Genomic DNA, 23,302 nt, shown 5'->3' with positions numbered 1-23,302 from the left:
TAACCTGCAGTTATTATACTGTACCTAACCTGCAGTTATTTTACTGTACCTAACCTGCAGTTATACCGAACTTGCAGTTATTACACCTAACCTGCTGCTTTTTTACTGTACCTAACCTACAGTTATATCTAACCTTCTGTTATTATACCTAACCTGCAGTTATTATACTGTACCTAGCCTGCAGTTATTAGACCTAACCTGCAATTATTATACTGTACCTAATCTGCAGTTATACCGAACATCCAATTATACCTAACCTGCATTTATTATACTGTACCTAACCTGCAGTTATTATACTGTACCTAACCTGCAGTTATACCAAACCTGCAGTTATTGTACCTAACCGGCAGTTATTATACTGTACCTAACCTGCAGTTATTATACCCAACCTGCAGTTATTATACTGTACCTAGCCTGCAGTTATTAGACCTAACCTGCAGTTATTATACTGTACCTAACCTGCAGTTATACCGAATATCCAATTATACCTAACCTGCATTTATTATACTGTACCTAACCTGCAGTTATTATACTGTACCTAACCTGCAGTTATACCAAACCTGCAGTTATTATACCTAACCGGCAGTTATTATACTGTACCTAACCTGCAGTTATTATACCCAACCTGCAGTTATTATACTGTACCTAGCCTGCAGTTATTAGACCTAACCTGCAATTATTATACTGTACCTAACCTGCAGTTATACCGAATATCCAATTATACCTAACCTGCATTTATTATACTGTACCTAACCTGCAGTTATTATACTGTACCTAACCTGCAGTTATACTAAACCTGCAGTTATTATACCTAACCGGCAGTTATTATACTGTACCTAACCTGCAGTTATTATACCCAACCTGCAGTTATTATACTGTACCTAGCCTGCAGTTATTAGACCAAACCTGCAGTTATTATACTGTACCTAACCTGCAGTTATACCGAATATCCAATTATACCTAACCTGCATTTATTATACTGTACCTAACCTGCAGTTATTATACTGTACCTAACCTGCAGTTATACCAAACCTGCAGTTATTATACCTAACCGGCAGTTATTATACTGTACCTAACCTGCAGTTATTATACCCAACCTGCAGTTATTTTACTGTACCTAAACTGCAGTTATTATACACAACCTGCAGTTATTTTACTGTACCTAACCTACAATTATACCGAACCTGCAGTTATTATACTGTACCTAACCTGCAGTTATAATACCTAACCTGCAGTTATTATACTGTAGCTAACCTGCAGTTATACCTAACCTGCAGTTTTTATACCTAACCTGCAGTTATTATATTGTAACTAACCTGCAGTTATTATACTGTAACTAACCTGCAGTCATAATACCTAACCTGCAGTTATTATACTGTACCTAACCTGCAGTTATAATACCTAACCTGCAGTTATTATACTGTAGCTAACCTGCAGTTATACCTAACCTGCAGTTTTTATACCTAACCTGCAGTTATTATACCTAACCTGCAGTGTGGTTGTCTGGTGGTTAGTCTTGTACATGCTTGGTGGTTTGTCAGTCTCTACACACAGACACGCACGCTAAGTGACCGCTCTGAGTTTGTTTGTTTTCAAGACGCGCTCGAGCCTGTGTAGCTCATTATTGTGCAGCTCTAAGTAGTCTTTCCTGTGCAACAACAATCAGACGCTTTTAGCACAAAAGCTTTTGTGAATAATTCAGTGCTGATATTATTTGCTGAGGCTAGCATGAACAAGACGGGCCTCTAAACGACGTAAATGGATTCCTTCCACGAGATCTCCCAGGCGGGGGGGGGGGGGGGTGAAGAGAGGTGTTGTTTGTGGTGATATGATAGATGGTGGTCCAAGTGGTGGTGGTGGTGGTGAGGGGAACGGGATGCACTCCCCGACTCGCTAATTGGCATAGACCGTGTCCTAGGAAGACACTCCCAGTTTGGGTGGACCCACTTGATCAGTCTGCAGTGCAGTGTGGCTTTATAAGCGCCGACCTGCACCCTTCAACCTCGCTCATGAGCCGACCCCAAAGAAATCGGGTGAGTTTGAGGAAAGGTCTTTGCAGCCCCGGACCACAGATGGAGTTAGCATGTGTGAAGGGAGCAAGGATGCGGGGGAGGGGGGTGAACTTTCAGGTCAGGAGGGTGCATGCTGCTTTGCTTGGAGCCCACTTTTAAGTTTGCACTTTGTCTTCATGTAACAGGTTCAAATATGTATTTTGTTGTATCATCTTTTTAAACAGTGTTACAACTACACAAAATGTGTGCGTTACATGAAAATACCTGATGTTCGTTTTATGTTATGTCAACTTGTGGAACCTATGTGTAAGTGTGTTAATTGCTGTGACACCTGCCATGTTTTTGGGCACGCCTTTCTACTTCCCTTGTCTGCCCACAATCGGCACAATATTTGGCTGGACCTTGTTTTATGTTGATTTTTTTTTCAGATGCAATTATAGTGCAACTGTAACACTGTTGTTGGTCACACAACAGATTTACCACGGGTTACATTTACATGACCAACCAACCTTTTGGAAGTTTAACGTCTAGATTTATGCATTTCCGTACCACACTACGCTGCATTTACATATAGCATGTGTTTATATGCTATTGTGGGTATGTTTACAGTTACATCAAGAAACATCTCGTCTTGATGAGTTCAGCATGTCCAAAAAGGAGTAGGTAGCACAGCTTATTTATCCCTACCCCTTGTCTCCATGTCTCAACAATGACTTTACACTTTTCATTGTAATAATTAAGATTAAGATGAGATCCAATGTTAATTATGTACACATGTACTGTATACACATTGTTCTACATTTCTGGTGTTTGTTAATGACTGAAATAAGTGACTTTTAAAGGGGAACTTAACTTTTTTAAAATGTTTTTTTGCCTATCATTCACAATCCTTATGTAAGACAAGCAAACACATTTTTCTTGTTTTGATACATTCTAAGGCATAAAATACATCTAGTACAAGGTGGCTAACAATGCAGCTGATGGGAATACACTATTCCGCTCATAAAGCCCGCTAAAGGAAACTACTCCATTTACATCTTGTGACCTGAATATTAACCAAGTATTTGCGATATTGCTATCATAAGCACTAACGTAGACAATCTATTTTTAGCGGCGCCGTGATCAGGGCTAATTAGCTTATGCTGCTATAATGCATTACTGAGCCGGCCGGTGTTGTGCTCCAGCTGGTGCATTGCTTCTAAGATGTTGAAGGTTAATTCTATATTATAAATCATGCCTCTCACCTGGATAATAGAATGACGTGGCCATAAACCGAGAAGTTGGTAAACTTTGACATCCAACCTACACCGAGAGATGGTGAGAAAGATGCGAAAAGACTCCTGTTTGCGTCATTTTTTTTTTTTAACCCTTCGTGATTATTTATCTAAACAGGAAGATATGATGGCATCCCTGTGAGAGCAGACATTGTTCAGTAAATCATTGTTTAAATATGTTTGAAGTTGGTATTTCTTGTTCAGCACTTAGCAATACTGCAGCATGATGTTTGGTGTTTGTTGTTGAAGGGACAATCGAACGTTGTGATGCTTCTGTGAAATTAAAACGTCAAGGGTATGCTTAAAATGTGCAAAATACGTCAATATTACATGTTATTATATACTGTATGTCCCTGTTACTACATTACAAATATACTTAGTGTGTATGTAAAATTATGGAGGTTTTTGGAGGTTTATAGGCGAGATAGAGCGACTCCCATTAGCTACATAGTTAGCTGACTTTTGCTTATTTACGAGTTAAATGCATAAAAACATATGCATAAGGATTGTGAATGATAGGCAACATTCCCCCTTTAAAGTTTCCTAGTTTGAACCTTGAAGCAAAACTATTTTTTGTGATAATAGTGAACAGCAAAGAGTAGGCTAAAAGTACTTTGAAAAAAGGCAATCCAGTTATTTAATAATGCTTATAATTAAGATTTGTTAATCATTTATTATATGTCAGGTTTTGGTAATTTTCTATTATTGCTATTTGTTTACACAACAGTATGATTGTAATGACAGACTCTGGTTTGTACTTTAATATCAGATTTGTGGTTTATTGGATGCAACTTAACTCAGGTTCAGTTTATACGGTTTGTGACATAAAATTAGAAGTGCAATATTGCATGTTTACACTTTACACTGCAGTCTAATTACTGGATTTGTTGCTGCTTGTTCAGTCAAGTATCAGCTTGTTTGAGTATTGCAGACAAACCTTTAATTTTTTTTTTTTTTCAATTGACACTAAGACTTTGTACAGTAGTTTGGAATTAAATCTGAAGCGTTTTGATTAGTTGTTGGTTTTTTTGGATAGGAAACCATAAAAATACAAAATCCAATTCAGAGTCAAACAACATTTAAACATTCGTAACTTCCATACAAGTGTTAAGTATAAGTTGGTGCTCTGGGTGCCTCTGTTAAAAGCAGCCTCAGAAACCTTCGAGTTGTGTTGGATCAGTCCATGTCTTTGGAGGGTCACTGCCGTCAACTGACCAAAAAGTGTTTTTATCCTCAGAAATATTTCTAAAGTGAGAAAATTGTTGTCAAAATTGGATCTCGAAATGATCATTCACGCATTCATTTTGTCTCGTAGTGACTATTGCAATTCTCTTTTCACTCTTTTCAACAAGTCAATGCTAAAGAGACTTGCAGCTGCCAGACTCTTGACCGGTGCACCGGTATCACCCCCATTTTATCCAGTCTTCATTGGCTTCCAGTTAGATTTTAGTCCTGACATTCCGTGCGTTGCATGGTGGGGCCCCTCAGTACACACTGACTTGTTCTGCCCCTACTCTTCAGGGCGCAGCCTCTGGTCTTCAAGCTGGGGTCTTCTAAAGAGCCCCAAAACTTGTTTTAAAACCCGTGGAGACCTCGCATTCCATAACCTAACTCTCGCCAGATCCTTGTAGTTCGCTGACCTCCACACAAGAATCTGGAATCGAGGGCAATGCAAACTCCTTCAAGATAGCAAAAAATAATGAACCAATCAGGATCGCCGAGCGGGATTTCATAGATGTGACGTAGCGCCGAAGCGACTGTTTGATTCAAACAACAATGGCGGCACGCAGCCAGGAGTCGTGTGCTGACATTGATTCTGCTATTGCAACTGTTTTGTCGAATCTATCAAATATTAATTCTTCAAATTAATTAATTATTTTCGCTCTGTCGTTATCCAATATGTCGGCTGTTCTGTTTTGGATTTCCCAGCGTCACGGGTTGATTGCGATGTGAGTGGTTGAAGTAGCATGTCATTCAAGATAACGGACAAGTGGTTTATCTAATCACATACAATGATTTTTTTTACAAGGCCCTGCCTTCTGAAATACATCTCCTATTGAGAAGTCCCAGATCTTTTTGTGGAGCTCAGCGAACTGCAAGGATCTGGCAAGAGTCAGGTTAGGCATTCCAGGCTATAGCTCCCAGACTCTGGAACAACTTGCACCAGTCCCTCCGTGATCTTGACTGTGTTGGAACTTTTAAGAAACATTTGAAAACTTATCTTTTTAGTAAAGCTTTTAGTTAACGCACCCTTTAACTATCAATTGTAATCCACTGTATATCCTTTTTATGATGTTTTAATTGAATTGTTGTTTTACTTCACCTATGTTTTGTACAGCGCTTTGTGATTTTATCTGTGAAAAGCGCTTTATAAAAATGAAAAAATACTTACTTACTTAACTACTTAAGTGGTGATAATATAAGACGTAAAACCAATAAAACACTCAAGTCTGTTCATTCTATTACCAAAAACGGAATGTGCAGTTGGTTCTCGTGCATTCCACTTTTGAAATGCGATTCTTACTTGTAGCAGGAAGGGTAAAAAGACATTTTTCATGATAACCCACTCAATCTCCAGTGAATGCATATCGTCAAGTTCTGTGTTGAGAAACGAGTGAGTGTAAACGGTTTTGTTGTCCAGTTCAGAATCAGTTCTTCACTTTTTGTCCCGTTGCATGACTGAATGGCTCAGATAGCATGTGTCCTGTTTCTTGATCTATGGCAAGTTACCTGAATGCTACCTATCAGTGTCACCTTGCCCGTGATGCACCTGTCAAGAAAGGGAAGGGGGGTGAGGGTTCTGGGCTGCGACTCTGATTACAGCAGGATGCATGGCCATTGTGCAGCAGAGATCCATTTGAATGGGAGCAGGTGCTGTTGAAGGGAGGTGGACGTGGCCTCCTGGCTCCGTCTTGTTCCGTCTAAGCAAGAAGACAAAAGTGAAAGGGAAGGGCCTGGCATGTTTGCAGGAGGGTATGCCGGCGGCTCCCAGGGGGTACCCGGCACACACAGGTCCAGTCACTGTCCTCCTGAAAACCTACAGATCCCTAAACCGACGGCGCCGAGCAGCGGTGTTCGGAAGAGCAACAGCAGCAGCAGCGGAAAGATGTTGTCCATGACATACAGCGAGAGCATCCGGAGCGGGATCAGCCGCTACCACTCGGACCAGGGGCTCAACCAGCCCCCCAGCAGGCCCACCGACCAGGCGGAGCTGCAGAGACTGCGGGAGCAAAGAATCGCCGCTCAGATTAAGAATATGGAAGACTTCCTGACGATGAATGGCCTCGCCATGGAAGAGTGTGTGTCCTATCAAACAGGGATGAAGTACAGGTAAGACCGTGACAACCAGCAAAGCTTGTGGTTGGAAGAGACCAGATGTTTGAGGCTTTCCTGCAAGTTCTGACTTGTTTACTGGTGTTTTTTGATTGATATAATGCCACGGTGGCACAGGGGTTACTACGTGTGACTCACAATACGAAGGGCAATCCTGGGCTCAGTATCTCTCTGTGTGGAGTTTGCATGTTCTCCCCGTGACTGCGTGGGTTCCCTCCAAGTACTCCGGCTTCCTCCCACCTCCAAAGACATGCACCTGGGGATAGGTTGATTGCCTACACTAAATTGGCTCTAGTGTGTGAATGTTGTCTGTATATCTGTGTTGGCCCTGTGATGAGGTGGCGACTTGTCCAGGGTGTACCCCACCTTTCGCAAGAATGCAGCTGAGATAGGCTCCAGCACCCCGCAACCCCGTAAGGGACAAGCGGTAGAAAATGGATGGATGGGTAATGCCAACATTTTCTTTATTTTGTCGCCCACCTCTGGATTGTGCTCATGCAAAAGTGGAAGGAGTCTTAATTGAATCACTAAGGTGAACTGTGTTGGGTGGAGTCATAGGTTTTTTTAAAGGATTGCCATGCTGAAGCTCTTCTTTGTGGCTCTTTCATACGTTCTTAAGAGTGGCTTCTTTGCGGCTCCTGTACCAGACGCCTGTAAACCACTACTGTAGGGATTGTGAAAATCCATGGTGTCTCATATACGTTTTTTAGGGACGACTGTAACGGTTGTGGCTGTAGGAAACACCCTAATGTAGTTTTAACTAACTCCACAAGATGGCAGTAGCTGTATTTGAAATATCACCAGCAAATATGGGTAACGTTAAATTTGAACGCATATGAGTACTGATACTTTTGAAATGGTGCCTGTGCTTTATTGTTGCCCGAATTGATACTTAAAGGCCTACTGAAACCCACTACTACCGACCACGCAGTCTGATAGTTTATATATCAATGATGAAATCTTAACATTATAACACATGCCAATACGGCCGGGTTAACTTATAAAGTGACATTTTAAATTTGCCGCTAAACTTCCGGTTCGAAACGCCTCTGCGGATGACGTATGCGTGTGACGTAGCCCGACGAACACGGGTATGCCTTCCACATTGAAGCCGATACGAAAAAGCTCTGTTTTCATTTCATAATTCCACAGTATTCTGGACATCTGTGTTCGTGAATCTGTTTCAATCATGTTCATTGCATTATGGAGAAGGAAGCCGAGCAAGCAAAGAAGAAAGTTGTCGGTGCGAAATGGACGTATTTTTCGAACGTAGTCAGCCACAACAGTACACAGCCGGCGCTTCTTTGTTTACATTCCCGAAAGATGCAGTCAAGATGGAAGAACTCGGATAACAGAGACTCTAACCAGGAGGACTTTTGATTTGGATACACAGACGCCTGTAGAGAACTGGGACAACACAGACACTTACCAGGATTACTTTGATTTGGATGACAAAGACGCAGACGTGCTACTGTGAGTATGCAGCTTTGGCTTTTTTTGCGTATGTACGTAACTTTTTTAAAATATATAAGCTTTATGAACCTTGGGTTAGGTGAACGGTCTTTTGGGCTGAGTGATTGTGTGTGTTGATCATGTGTTTGAATTGTATTGGCGTGTTCTATGGAGCTAGGAGCTAGCAGAGGAGCTAGGAGCTAGCATAACACGTACCGTACCGTAAGTGCGCGTCACGTACGTAACTTTTTAAAAATATATAAGCTTTATGAAACTTGGGTTAGGTGAACGGTCTTTTGGGCTGAGTGATTGTGTGTGTTGATCAAGTGTTTGAATTGTATTGGCGTGTTCTATGGAGCTAGGAGCTAGCAGAGGAGCTAGGAGCTAGCATAACAAACACGCAGGTGTTATTATGCAGGATTAATTTGTGGCATATTAAATATAAGCCTGGTTGTGTTGTGGCTAATAGAGTAAATATATGTCTTGTGTTTATTTACTGTTGTAGTCATTCCCAGCTGAATATCAGGTACCGTGAGTATGCAGCCTTGGCTGCTAAACATTCGATAACTTGACCGTATGTGCGCGTCACGTACGTAACTTTTTAAAAATATATAAGCTTTATGAACCTTGGGTTAGGTAAACGGTCTTTTGGGCTGAGTGATTGTGTGTGTTGATCAGGTGTTTGAATTGTATTGGCGTGTTCTATGGAGCTAGGAGCTAGCAGAGGAGCTAGGAGCTAGCATAACAAACACGCAGGTGTTTTTATGCAGGATTAATTTGTGGCATATTAAATATAAGCCTGGTTGTGTTGTGGCTAATAGAGTATATATATGTCTTGTGTTTATTTACTGTTGTAGTCATTCCCAGCTGAATATCAGGTCACCCCCGGCTCTCACAGCATCTTCCCTATCTGAATAGCTTCAACTCCCCACTAGTCCTTCACTTGCACTTTACTCATCCACAAATCTTTCATCCTCGCTCAAATTAATGGGGAAATTGTCGCTTTCTCGGTCCGAATCTCTCTCACTTCATGCGGCCATCATTGTAAACAATAGGGAACTTTGCGTATATGTTCAACTGACTACGTCACGCTACTTCCGGTAGGGGCAAGCCTTTTTTTATCAGATACCAAAAGTTGCAATCTTTATCGTCGTTGTTCTATACTAAATCCTTTCAGCAAAAATATGGCAATATCGCGAAATGATCAAGTATGACACATAGAATAGATCTGCTATCCCCGTTTAAATAAAAAAAATTCATTTCAGTAGGCCTTTAAACAATGCCTTTTTACTTGTATGGTATTTTGTGACATCAGAATCAGAATATTATACAGTCTAAGCCTGGGCCAAACTGAGGCCAAGGGGGGAAAAAACGCACAGCCATAGCACACATAAGCATGTGGGTCGTTTTTTTTATAGGGTGCCATTTGGACTTCATAACTTGTAAAAAATAAATAGTTGATTTACCAATATTTTTATGTTCTATTGTATACATGACATATGTAACTTGCTGAAAAACATATTGGTCGAACTCAGGCACCTAAATCATAGTATATTTAGCTATATTAATGAGAGGTGACACACGGGATATGTCCACTCTGTTAAGGACATATGCATAACAGCATACATGTGTTTTCAGTGCATGATTGCCTGTATAATGACTTTCCTATACTTCTGCTGTGAATTGGTGAGAGAACATGCTGAATTTACCACTGAAATCGTAACACTTCACACTGAAAAGCATTAACACTGTACTTTTAACACCAATGTATTTGCTGTATATGATATTTTGCAACAGCAGTGATGATTAACCAAGAATTATGAAAGAAACTGCTGTTGAATGCATAATAGCACTACATATACATTGTGATAAGTCAACATTACTATATACATGTCCACTCTGTTAGGTTGATGTCCACCGTGTTAGTTGAATGAGGCTAACACGGTGGACACTAACACGGTGGACATTTTGAGCTAAAGTTAGCCTTCAGCCTGCCTGTGTTAACATAACAGCTAGCATGGACTTGAATAATTGATAAGAAATCTATAATTTCACACAAACATGTTTTGAAAAATTTCAATTTGATTGATCTCCTTATTATTTAGGCCTAACAGAGTGGACACGTTATGTTCAACCACATTAAATTCACTTCATAAAAACATCAACATCAGATAGTAAGAGAGCTAAAAAACCACACAGCTTACCAGAGTTGAGTTTCCCGCCACTGGTGTGATGTTACCTGATGAGAATGATGTCACTGACAAATGTGGTTGTTTTCTTAAAGGGACAGTAACGCAACTTAACAGAGTGGACAGCGACCACAGGGACAGACATAGAACCTTATTTTTTTGTAATTCTTTTTACGATTTTGATAATATACACCATATGACTAAAGAGAGCTTGTCTATGATAATTATATCATAACAAAAAAAAATTAAAAATATATGTTTTTATTTGTTATTTTCTAGATTAAAGTTGAATAAACAGCACCAGGGACATGGCAAAATCGCATAATAGAACTTTAACAAAAGCTTTAAAAAATATATATTCTAATGTTTGAAGCCCATATCACTGTATTTATGATAGACAACAATTTACCATACACAAAGAAACTAATGGAATGAGCAATTGTAAATATTTTGAGAAAATATGACATGATTTATACTGGGGACGCAAAAGGCACCATATAAAAAAAATGACCCATATGTGTAAGAGGGAAACATCAAAGAACACAAAGGACATTAAAAGAGCAGAGCTGATGCAACCAGCCATTTCTACATACAGCTACAAAAGTAAAACAACAACAACAACAACAAAAAACATTTAACACGCCATCGTCTGCTGGGGTGGGGGGAGCATGGCCAGAGACAGGAGCAGACCCAACAAAGCAACCAAGAGAGCCGACTCCACCCTCGGCCGCCCACTAACTTTTGGCCAGTGTCCAGGCCGCATGGATGACATGCAAGTTTAACAGAATAGTAATTTTGATACTTACTAGATACTAGTTAGTTAGTTAGCCAGCTAGCAACGCAATTCGAAAAGTTATGGACGGATTTTGAATAAACTCAGTAAACATCATAAATGGGATAAGGAACAAGCGATTACAATGTGGGCCGTGTCCGAATCACCGTCTGTAGTCAGGATTGTTCCAAAGGTTTCAGTTCTACTTCTTTCTAGACAAATTTGAACACTTAGTCGTTATTATTTTCAATTATGGGGCGTGGCCATGCCCGCACTTGATTATCAGAGTTTGCCGTCTTGAATTGTCTTCTCAGTTCAGCAATCGGCTCTCGTTAATCAGTTCACAGCTGGCAGCAATCTGAGAACAGTTGCCCTCTCTCCTCATTATTTAAGTCCCTCATATTTTCGTTCACCACTGTTGATGCTTCCTTGAGACTATAAATGATCTCTTACTGCTAGGTCTATGTTAAAATAATCTGTTTAATGTGGTTAAATATGTGGGTAAACAGTCTTAAATATGTGGTTAAACGGATTAATATTTGTCTTTAGACATAATAATGGTATTAGGACCACATATCTACTACTTTGGATGTACACTCATGACCGATGTGCATGAGTGCTGCTGTTGTTGACAGAGATCAGTGACCAGAGTGTACGTATGGCAGACAGCCGTTGCCATGTTGGGGGCACTTAAGTGGTCCTTGAGTCTTGTATGTCACAGCAGCTGGCGAGTTACTATGGTTGGGGTGCAACCATGTATGACTTCCCCAATTATTGTAATTGGTTTAGTTTTCATGTTTTTTTAAGACCACCGTATATATCGTGATAGCGAGACTGCTATTAAACATTTACAAACGATCCAATACAATGGTAACAATGGTGGACTTTCACTATCACTGCCTGCTGTTTTTAGCGACCCAACAAAGCGACATGTTAACCGTTTGACTGGACGTACACTCCAAGGTTCAAGTGACACTATTCTTCGCCCAATACGCATATGGCTTACATGTAATTGGATATCGTCCAATGAGAGTCAGGCCTCTTTCCGATGTAGATTGTAGATATACCCTGACCTTTGTGAGCCTGGCGTAATTAAAGTGTTTGGATTAATGACTTTACACAAGTGTCAACCCAAAAGAAACACTTCCATGGTAAATTCCTTAACACCTGCTGAAAATGAAAGCACTGAGTATTAAATAGAACAGTGTGCATTAGACGTGCTTCTATATTATTTAACCTTCGAATATCCTACAGCAGGGTTTCTTAACCTTTTTGACCTCGGGGTCCAACTTTTCCACTACTAAGTTGCCCGGGGCCCACTCAAATATTAACACTAAAGTAGTAATCTTACTTTTTGATTGTAATCATATTCAAAAACTACACTGATAAAATAGAAATAAATACATATGTAAAATAAAAAAGGTAACATAAAATAAAATCTAACTAAATTTAATAATAATTAAAGTATATTATGATTTTTTTAAAATAAACTGTCAATAAAATTAAGGTGCAAATGAAAATACAGCTTCACCACTTAAGTCATAATTTTTGCGCTTAAACGTTTCTATGACTTTTGCTCCTGACTTCTTTTGTTTGTTTTGATATTGTCATTACTGCCACAAGTGGTAGAAAAGGTTATTACAACTGAGTATCGCTGCCGCCCATACGGACCACAGCTGAGAACCAAATATTTTTTGGCGCCCCTCTGGGAAACGCTCACTGCCCTATGGTTAAGAAAGACCGTCCTACGGTACACAGTAGTAGCTTGATGTGTGGTATACAAAACCAATACATGCTTGGGTCTGTATTTAGCGACAGGTCAAAAAACATTGGCAGCCGGTAAGGATGGGTACCTTTCTTATTTGAACCAACACGGTACCAATTCCTGGTACTTGGGAATCGCTACCGGTACTCAAAAAAAAATTTTTTCGGTACTTTTAATAATGATAATGTTTAACCCTTAGATGCAAAAGTGGGTCAAAAATGACCCCGTGAGGTTGTTTTCTGGAAATATCTTTGTAATGAAATTTTTTTAACATTTCATATTCCAGGTATTCCTCAAAAAACATGTTTTTGACATAAATCCATTTACATTTCTAACTTAACTTTTAAAAATTTTAAGAAATTGTAGTTTTTGTACTACTACCCCAAGCTTCCATAAGTGGGTCACAAATGACCCGCATGCATTTTCTTTGGAATCCAATGGGAACCTTCAATTCTTATCAGCTGTGGCTGTCTGGAATAAATTAACTGTGGACCACACGGACTATATCAGAAGTTTGACCCTTCAGAAACACAGGTCGCAACATCACAACGGCCTTACCATGGTCAGCTATGTCAGAAAGAAAGCAAAAACTGTTGTGCTCCTTAGCACGATGCACCACGACAAAGTAGTGGATGATAATAGCAGAAAGAAAAAAACAGAGGTGATCACATTTTACAACCAGACGAAAGGAGGTGTAGACACCACTGACCAGATGGTTGGAACCTACACCTGCAAGCGCCAAACACAGAGGTGGCCCATGGTGCTGTGGTACAACATAATTGACATCGCCACCCTGAATTCCTACACCTCTTTCACGGCTCAGCACCCAGATTTCAGATTTCAAGAGCGGCATCACCAATGCACGACGGATCTTCCTCAAAGAGCTGTCAAAGGAGCTTGTCACCCCACACATGAGGAGTCGACTGGAAGGCTGCCCCCAACTGCAAACCCCGATTATTGAAGCAATGGAAAGGTGCGGGGTGACAAAAGCCAAAATCCAGCCACAGAAGAGAAGCAGACAGGGCCAACCAAAGAGAAAGAGGTGTCAGATCTGCCCAAGTAACAAAGATCGCAAAGTTAACAACAGGTGTGGGAAATGCAATGTACCTGTGTGCAATGATCACAGCCAGAAACAGGTAGTTTGTCTGAACTGCATACAATGATGAGACAAGGCAAAACAGGGAAAAGAAAGAGGAACTGTCAATGACTGGACATACATACACACACGCACACACAATGGATGTTCAAATTTTTTCTATTGCTGTTCTGGGTAAAAAAAAATTAAATTGTGAAGAAGAAAAGTGAAGAATAAAGATATTTCAAACATGAAATCATTCTTGTGTGGTCCTAAATATATTACAAAATATTATACAAGTGAATATTCTTCACCAAAATGACAACAAATGGCATGAAAACACGTTGAATCTAACATGGGTCATTTTTGACCCACTTGTGGAAGAGTGTAGGGTCCAGTCACCCGTGCATCTAAGGGTTAATAATAAAATCGCATTTTTAATATAACTTTTGAAAATTAGCTGATTGTGATAACTGTGCTGTCCGGTTTTTATATCATGTTTTCTTATTATTGACCTTGTTCACGTTACAGGTCAATTCCGATTTTTTTGTCAATATGTGACCTGTACCAGATTTTTTATTATCAACGTGGCCTCTTCCGTGTATGGATATAAATCAGATATGCATCCGATGCGACTGCAGTCTGAACTAGAGATTGACCGATCTGTTTTTTTCTGGGCCAATACGATACAGATTAGTAGTACTGTAGTCAATGAGGCCAATAACCACTATTGAGAGCTGATATTGGTTTGCAGGAAAAGTTTCCCAAACATGAATAGCATATATCAGTAAACAGCTGGATAAGGCTTTAAGTTGTTTTTTTTAACATAATTTTTGAGGAAACTTCGGACCAATAGCGATATGTGTTATGTGGCGCTATTGTTGTGGTTTATTTGGAACCAACCTAAATTTTCTGTGGATTTCACAAACACCAGAGGAGAATCAACATTTGCAGTTTAAAATATAGGAAATCTCCTGAGAAATTGGTAAGAACATGGGATTCTTCTACATCACAATAACTCGCCATATACTCAATTATATAGCAATTTATGGATTTATTAAATTTGTAAGAATTCCTCGGCAGGAACTCAGTTCTGGGCTCCTTCACGTAGCTTACGTTTCTTCCTGGATGTTACGGAAATAATGAGAATGTGTGAGCTGCTGCCTGCCCTTCTTTACTTTTATAATAGGTCTCCTATTTGTCAAAATACTTACACAATGTTTGGATTTTAGGCGGGGATATCTTTTCTGTCATCGTCACGTTCATCCATCTTTGTCACGGTGTTGTTGGATTGAATCACGGAACATAAAACTCGCCACACTTCTTTTGATGAGCCTACACTCCCGAGTATTCCTGAGGCTTGTTGAGCGGATGCCATCGCTGCAGGTGCGAAAACAAACAAAACGGAATCTGAAAAACAAAGAATGTGCCATGACTGAGACCGAGTAGAATTAAAGCCATGTTTACTTCCGTAAACACTGCAGCATGTATGACGTCATGTCTGTGTGCAGGTCAGATTGCGTTCACATTAGACATCACAATAAAAAAAAAAAAAAAGTGAATCACTAAAGAAAAAGATCGAATTTGAAAAAAAAAATCTGAATTGGACATCTTACCCTGCGGTGTGAATGTACTCTTAAAGTCCTTTGCAAACATTATATAATAGACTTTGCATGCAGTTGCAATTCCAAGATGCTTAATGGCAGTAGTTTGTAGGCTGTGTTGCGTAACTAGGAAGTAATCTTTGCCATGAAGCTGAATGTACCAGTATAGTCTTGTTATGTACCCTACAAAGTGTCTACACTGTAAGAATTATACTTAATACACACCAGCTGTTTGATTGTAACGTGCACCTTAGATGCAGTATTCAACTAACCTGGGGAGACTGTAGTATTCAAAGGCAAATGGTACTGTCTATTAGAGGCACAACATCATGGAATACTTTACCAGAGCACATAAGAAACTGGCACCGACCTGCCATTTAAAGGGGTCCTAGAAAAATTGTTGAAGTCCATCCAGCCATGTTCTCATAGATCAGGGGTTGGCAACCTTTACCACTCAAAGAGCCATTTTGACCCGTTTCACAAAATAAAGAAAACAATGGGAGCCACAAAACTCTTTTGAAATTTAAAATGAAATAACACTGCATACAAAGTTTTTTTTTGCTTTGTGCTATGTATAAACCAGGAGTCTCAGACACGCGGCCCGCACCTTAATATGAAAATTTAATGTTAGTGCGGCCCGTAAGTTTTTTATGAATGCCGCTTGACAGCATCACACTTGCCAAACCCCCCCAATTTTTCCGAGAGACTCCCGAATTTCAGAGCAACCATTCTCCCGAATGTCTGCTGATTTTCACCAGAACAACAATAACAAGGGCGTGCTATGATGGCACCGCCTTTAGTGCCCTCTCTGTACAATCGGCTTGCCAGCCCAGTCACATGTTGTATGCGGCTTCTGCAGACACACGTAAGTGACTGCAAGGCATACTTGTTCAACAGCCATACAGGTCACACTGAGGGTGCCCGTTTAAACAACTTTAACACTCTTACAAATATGCGCCACACTGTGAACCCACACCAAACAAGAATGACAAACACATTTCGGGAGAACATCCGCACCGTAACACAACATAAACACAACAGAACAAATACCCAGAATCCCATGCATCCCTAACTCTTCCGGGCTACATTATACACCCCCGCTACCACCAACCCTGTAATCAACTGTACTAAAATACAAATAATCAAAATTCAAAAGAGTGATTAATGTGACTAAAGAATAATTATATTTTGTATTTATGCAAAAATTGGGTTAGAAAATTGACTTTTAAAAAGGTGATAATGCTCAGTTTGGATTGACACTGTCAGAAAGATGTTCACTTTAAGTGTATTATGGTGGATTTATATTTGATGTATTGTAATGTTACGACTCCATCCCATTGTTCATTGGTACAAGCAGACAGTAGAAGTTGTGTGGAGCCAGACAGGAAGCTGTGTGTACACTATGTGGCAAGGGACCGTGGAAGTATAGATCTTCACAGCTACTTAGGCTAATGGACACAGTAATGACCCCGGCCCTCCATTTAGTCGCTCATTCCAGCGTACTATAGCTTGTTTTTACCATAACTCTTCCTCCATGTTCAGTAAACTCCTCCCAGGACCCTCTGGGAAATAGTTTGATGGATGAATTATGTGGCAGTAAGTTGTTTTCAACTGATGTGATGGTGACTTTTATTTTAAAGTACCATGGCCTTGCCTCTTTGCAATGTGTAAAGCTGTATTAAGCCTGTTTGGACACCAGAGGGCAGCATATACTTTATGAAATGGGAAATGCAGGAAGAAAGCAATGCTTGCCACTGGACTTTTAAACACAATGTAGATTGTATATTGGGGGGGGGGGGGGGGCTGGAGCCTATCCCAGCTGTGCACCCTGTGCAAGTTGCCATCTCATTCCAATGACATTTTAAAAAAATTAAAAAATAAATAAATTAATATACCTTGGCTGTTAGTTGCAGCTTGTGTCCAATAGAGGGCAGACGTCTTCTAGTTGAAAACCAGGGCTACATTTACAGTACATTTGCATCTGCCATTGTTTTATAAAACCTTAAAAAATTGTTTTTCATTTTCCATTCTATTATTTTGTCAACAATATGAGGGGCAAGCTGTAAAAATTTAATATTAATCTATTTGTTCATTTACTGTTAATATCTGGTTATTTTCTCTTTTAACATGTTCTATCTACACTTCTGTTCAAATGTAATAATCACTTATTCTTCTGTTGTTTGTTTAAATTAGTTTTGGATGATACCACAAATGTGGGTATCAATCCGATACCAGGTAGTTACAGGATCATACATTGGTCATATTTAAAATCGTCATGTGTCCAGGGACATACTTCCTGAGTTTATAAACATAATATGAATTAAAAAAAAACGAAAGATGATGTTGTGATGCCAAAAAGGGGTTCGGGACCGGTACGTTTCAGAGGCGGTATTGTACCGATAATGATTCATTAGTATCGCGGTACAATACTAATACCGGTATACCGTACAACCCAAGTAGAAAAAAACAGGGTTCAAGATCTTCAATCAATCAATCAATCAATGTTTATTTATATAGCCCTAAATCACAAGTGTCTCAAAGGGCTCTACAAGCCACAACGACATCCTCGGTACAGAGCCCACATCTTAATCCTAATTATTGTTCTGTGTACTTTGTGAACACTTGTAGTTTAAACAGTCTCTTAAACTGAATCATATTGGTGCTTTGTTTGATTTCTTTGGTTAATTCATTACATAATTTAATTCCACATACGGAAATGCTAAATGTTTTAAGTGTTGTACGAGCATACCAATGTTTTAAATTAGATTTTCCTCTAAGGTTATATTTCTCCTCTTTTGTTGAGAAGAATTGTTGTACATTCTTGGGTTGCAGGTTATAGTTTGCTTTGTAAATCATTTTAGCTGTTTGCAAATGCACCAAATCGTTGCATTTCAATATTTGTGATTTAATAAATAAAGGGTTTGTATGTTCTCTATATGCAACATTATGTGTTATTCTAATTGATCTTTTTTGTAACACTTAGTGAATGAAGCGCACATTTATAGTTGTTTCCCCATATTTCTGCACAATAACTCAGATATGGTAACACTAGCGAGCAGTAAAGAATATGAAGTGATTTTTGGTCTAGATGTTTTGCTTTATTCATTATTGACGTGTTTCTTGCTACTTTATGTTGTATATTTTTTACATGAGATGTCCAATTAATTTTATCATATATTATTACACCCAAACATTTTACCCTTTTAATATCTACTCCATCTATTAGTATTGTTTGACTTTCCCTTCTACTATTACCAAAGAGCATTATTTTAGTCTTACTGAGATTCAAAGATAGTCTGTTTTTGTCAAACCATCTTTTTAATCTGTTAATTTCTTCTGTTATTATTTGTATTATCTTCTGTGTGTTCTCTCCTGAACAAAACACAGTTGTATCATCTACAAATAATACTAACTTTAAGTCCTTTGTAACTTTACAAATGTCATTTATATAGAGATTAAACAATTTTGGTCCGAGTATTGATCCCTGAGGTACGCCACAAGATATGTTCAGCTCTGTAGAAATGTGTTCGCCTATCTTCATATAGAACATTACACACACAGCCCTCAAAAATCTATCAAAATGTTTTAGTACGACTTTGGTAAGCTATGAAGCCGCACCACTTGATGGATTGATTGTACTGTGCTTCAACATACGAGTATTATTATGGTGTGTGTATAAGGTAAGACATATTATCTGGCGTTTTGTTACGCAATATTATGCAAAAGCAACTTTTCTTACTCTCTGGTACCTGCTGATGTGTATTTAAGATCTGCATAAATCCTGAAAAATTGTGCGCGTCCACCTTTGTAGTCCGTGACAACACCGTAGTCGATAAGCTTCTTCTTTTTCTCTATCTTCTTGTTATGGGACATTCATCTTTCGCTGTTGCCATTTCTAATATAAAGTAGTGTAAAGTTTTCACTTATATCTGTCAGTAAACTCGCCATAAAAGCGCTAAAACATACCGGTGTAGTGAGTTTACATTATTCACCCAAGGAACGTTAGTTATTAAAGAGTTCCGGTCGGACGGTTTTATCACGGGACACTTATCGGGCGTTGTTTTTGCACTAGTGAGCCACGGATGAGGAGATGCTGCTCCGTTATTGATTTAAGTAAAGTCTGAATGTCATTAAAACAGTTAGCTCCATCTTTTGACACTTCTTCCACTCCCGTCCTTGCACGCTACACCGCTACAATAAAGATGATGGGGAGAAGACGCTGCCGGAGGTGAGCCACGTAAATAAGACCGCCCACAAAACGGCACAGCCGAAAGCGACTGTCAGAAAGCGGCTTGAAGATGATCTGTAAAACATAATCTATGCAACATTTTGACCAAAGAACCACCATTACATGTTATGTAGACCACAAGGAAGTGTTTTGCATTTAGAAAAAATAATAATAAAACCCCTTTAATGCGCCCTATAATGCGGTGCGTCTTTTGTATGAAAATAGACGTGACTAGACCCGTTCATCGGCGGTGCGTCTTATAATCCGGTGCGCCCTATGGTCCGGAAAATACGGTAATTGTGGCATTCCTCCTCCATTAAATGAATGTTGAGTAAACACTGAAATTTAGCCCACATTTCATGTTTTGTTTGTTCACAGCTATCTTGACAGTCTATATAGTTGTAATAACAAGCATGGTGTGCTGCATGTATCCTGATCGATATTATAGTGACTCACTCGATGGACAGTTGTCTGTTTGGTATAGCTGGTCATTTTTTTCCAGTTGATTATGGGTAAGCGCTCCATTTATGTTTGCATAGCTTGGCTCCAAGTTCCACATTTGCAGCGTCAAGTGGAGTTGGTCCCGACTCTCTCTGCTTTCGTCTGCTCCAACATTTCACCCTCTGTTCGTGCCCGCTTCTATAAGCAGCAATTCATTCTCCGTACATTCATGTTCAAAAAGATAATGTTGTGAATCCTCAAGTCTACCATGATTACAACACACTCGTGTTAGGTTCTGGAAGTATATAATCCAGTGCGCCCTATGGAAAATACGGTAATTGTGGCATGCCTCCACCGTTAAATGAATGTTTAGTAAACACTGAAATGTACCACAATATGTAGCATTTGTTTCTGTCTTCAGGTTGATCAATATTTGTAATATTGGTTAATTAGGTGTTTCCTTAATTTGAGATAAGATACAATGATATTTTAGTTTCACATAGTTTGCATCATTGTAATAAACCTTTTGGTATTAGCATATTTCTGCCACCAACACACATAATGTGCAGGGTACCTTTTATTACGACAAATGAACAGAGGCAGCTGGATGACTACGCTGACGACATCAAATACTGCTTTTTAGGGGCATTCTAGTTCACCATTTTTAAAATGTTCTGACTATGCAATGTGTTGTATCGGACAGCCTCAAGGCACAACTTGCCTTACATAATTGCGTTACATAAGTGGAGGGCTTCCCTGTCCTCTTTTGAATGTCTTAGCGCTCCTGCTCTGTTAGATGTGTCATCGGGGGGCAGTGGGAAAGACAAGACCTCCTGAGCTCTGCTCGTGTGTCTGCAGGGATAACTCACATGCCCTCTGGAGGGTAAAGAATCCAGGCGACTGCTGTTCACAGATGTGACCAGTGTCTCTTTTCCGTTGGATCCCGAGATCTCAGAATCACTCCAATGGTTAAATGTGTCATTCCGTCCTTTATTTAGCTGCAGTGTAACAACCAGTACACACATCGACTTAAAGAGGAACTGCACTTTTTTGGAACTTTTCTTATCGTTCTCAATCCTAATGAGAGACAAGAAAACCTAAGGTTGGGGTTTTGTTTTGCACTTGTTTGTAAAAAATTGGCTCGTTCTAATGGGAACAGTCAATTCTGCCTCAAAATCATTTTAAAAATGCATCCAAAAACCTCCAACAATACTTCATCTCCATTCCGTAACCTGTATAACAACCAAGCTGTAGCCACATTGTTTTTGTAAGAGCGAACACTGAGGAACTGTTTAGGACAGGGGTGTCCAAACTTTTTCCACTGAGGGCCGCAAACGAAAAAATTAAAGCATGTGGGGGCCATTTTGATATTTTTCATTTTCAAACTATAACAAAATATATGGATTTTTAAAATGTATTTTACTTTTAGGGGTCCCGGGGACCATACAGGGTCTCAGTTATTAAAATGTTAAAAATAAGTAATTTTTATTATTATTTTTTATTTAACGCTTACAGTAAATCTCTATCAATTTTCTAAAAAAAAAGGTTTTATGGCTTCTCTGTCAAAAACAACTTTGTTTTTTTATAGTACAACTGAAATATGCAGTATTTAGTAATTAGAGCCCTAAAATATCAATAATGCAGGACACCATTGATTTTAATTATTTAATATTTTTGAGTAATCACAGTGAAAAGATAAATAAAATACCACTAAATATATTTGGGATCCAAAAAGGTGCCCCACTCATGAAGTGATACATTTTTATTATTTTTTATTATTTTTTTACTTTCAACACTTAAGTTACGAGATCAACTTCAGATATATCTGTCGATTTTACGTTTGAACTATTATTTTGTTTGTTTTATGCTCTTTTGTCAAAGAAAACGTTGATGTTTTTATATGGCAACTACACAATATATGCAATATTTACCACAAAAAACATTTTCAAGTGAAATATTTGAAGTAATTGGAGCCTTGAAATGTTCTATTTTATTTTTTGCAATAGCATTTCCAGAATGGGTGGCGGGTCGGTAAACAATTAGCTGCGGGCCGCAGATGGCCCCCGGGCCTCATTTTGGACACCCCTGGTTTAGGACATTAGTCTGTACTGACTGAAGAACATGAACAATCATATTGCAGGCCTCGAATTTTAACTTTTTAAGGTCAAGGCAAGTGTTTCATTAAGGGAGGGTTCATATTTTGAGGCACCAAGGCAAGTTAGAAGGGCACCAAGGCAAACATTATTTTCTTTCGAGGCAGGGGTTTCATGCATATATACAGTGTGTGTATATATATATATATATATATATATATATATATATATATATATATATATATATATATATATATATAGCAGTTTTTTTTATTCATTATTAATATAAAATGTCAGCTTTTTGTCATTTCATGATGCATTTATCTCTATTTTTACATTTTTATAGAGGGAGATATTTTTTTTAATTATTTATAAATCTGTTAAAGTTATGTACATTTATATGTACATATATTTTTATATGAAAAACTACACTTCAACGACTGTAGTTGGCTTTGACAGTTAATATTGCTCGTCTGCATCAAAACAGTTATTTTTCTCACTACGACAGGGCAAAACCATCCTTGCCCATGCACACCCTCCTGGTTTTGGAGTATAAATATTTGAGGTTTTGGCACCAGCCGCTTGACTAGATCTGGCGATCTATGAGCACCAGGGTTTTTTCCTGGCTCAAATTGAGGCAGGGGTGGTACAATCCTGACCATGCGGCAGAATTTTAATGCAACAAAATGGTAGTTTTTTTTCAATTTACAGTAATATGCTGTAACAAACACCGTAAAATGTATTTTAATTTTTATTAATTTGATGGGTCAAGCAGACATTTAAGTATTTCTTTTTATTTAGACAAAAATGTTTGGAAAGTATGATAATATACTGTAATATTTGTTGCAATAATGGATACTATTAAAGTTTAAAAGGCATGCAATTTCCAGCAGCACATATATTTTTTCTGTCAATGTAAAAGAAAAAAATGCATTACATTTAGTGAGAAAATATTAAGTACTTTATTGACATATCATTTCCTGGTGTTTGCAGGCCAGATTAAATGCTGTCGGGCCTTGAGTTTGACACCTGTGGCCTAAGTGCTTGCATAAGAGAATGGTGGG

At 38.9% G+C, this 23,302-nt stretch overlaps 1 protein-coding gene across 5 annotated transcripts in view; it reads left to right on the top strand.

Annotated features, from left to right (window-relative positions):
- kcnab2a (potassium voltage-gated channel subfamily A regulatory beta subunit 2a) overlaps positions 1–23,302 on the top strand; it is a 195,507-nt gene that overhangs the window by 81,475 nt on the left and 90,730 nt on the right. The window contains exon 1 of one of the 5 annotated variants that reach the window (XM_062038242.1): positions 6,246–6,616. The exons of the other annotated variants lie outside the window; for them this stretch is intronic. Coding sequence (XP_061894226.1) covers positions 6,246–6,616 — 371 coding nt within the window. Of the gene's footprint in view, positions 1–6,245; positions 6,617–23,302 lie in introns of those variants that run through there. 5 annotated transcript variants of the gene reach the window in all.

The sequence above is a fragment of the Entelurus aequoreus genome, linkage group LG26, assembly GCF_033978785.1.
Source record: "Entelurus aequoreus isolate RoL-2023_Sb linkage group LG26, RoL_Eaeq_v1.1, whole genome shotgun sequence".
Classification (NCBI taxonomy): domain Eukaryota; kingdom Metazoa; phylum Chordata; class Actinopteri; order Syngnathiformes; family Syngnathidae; genus Entelurus; species Entelurus aequoreus.
This window is presented reverse-complemented; position numbering and strand designations above follow the sequence as displayed.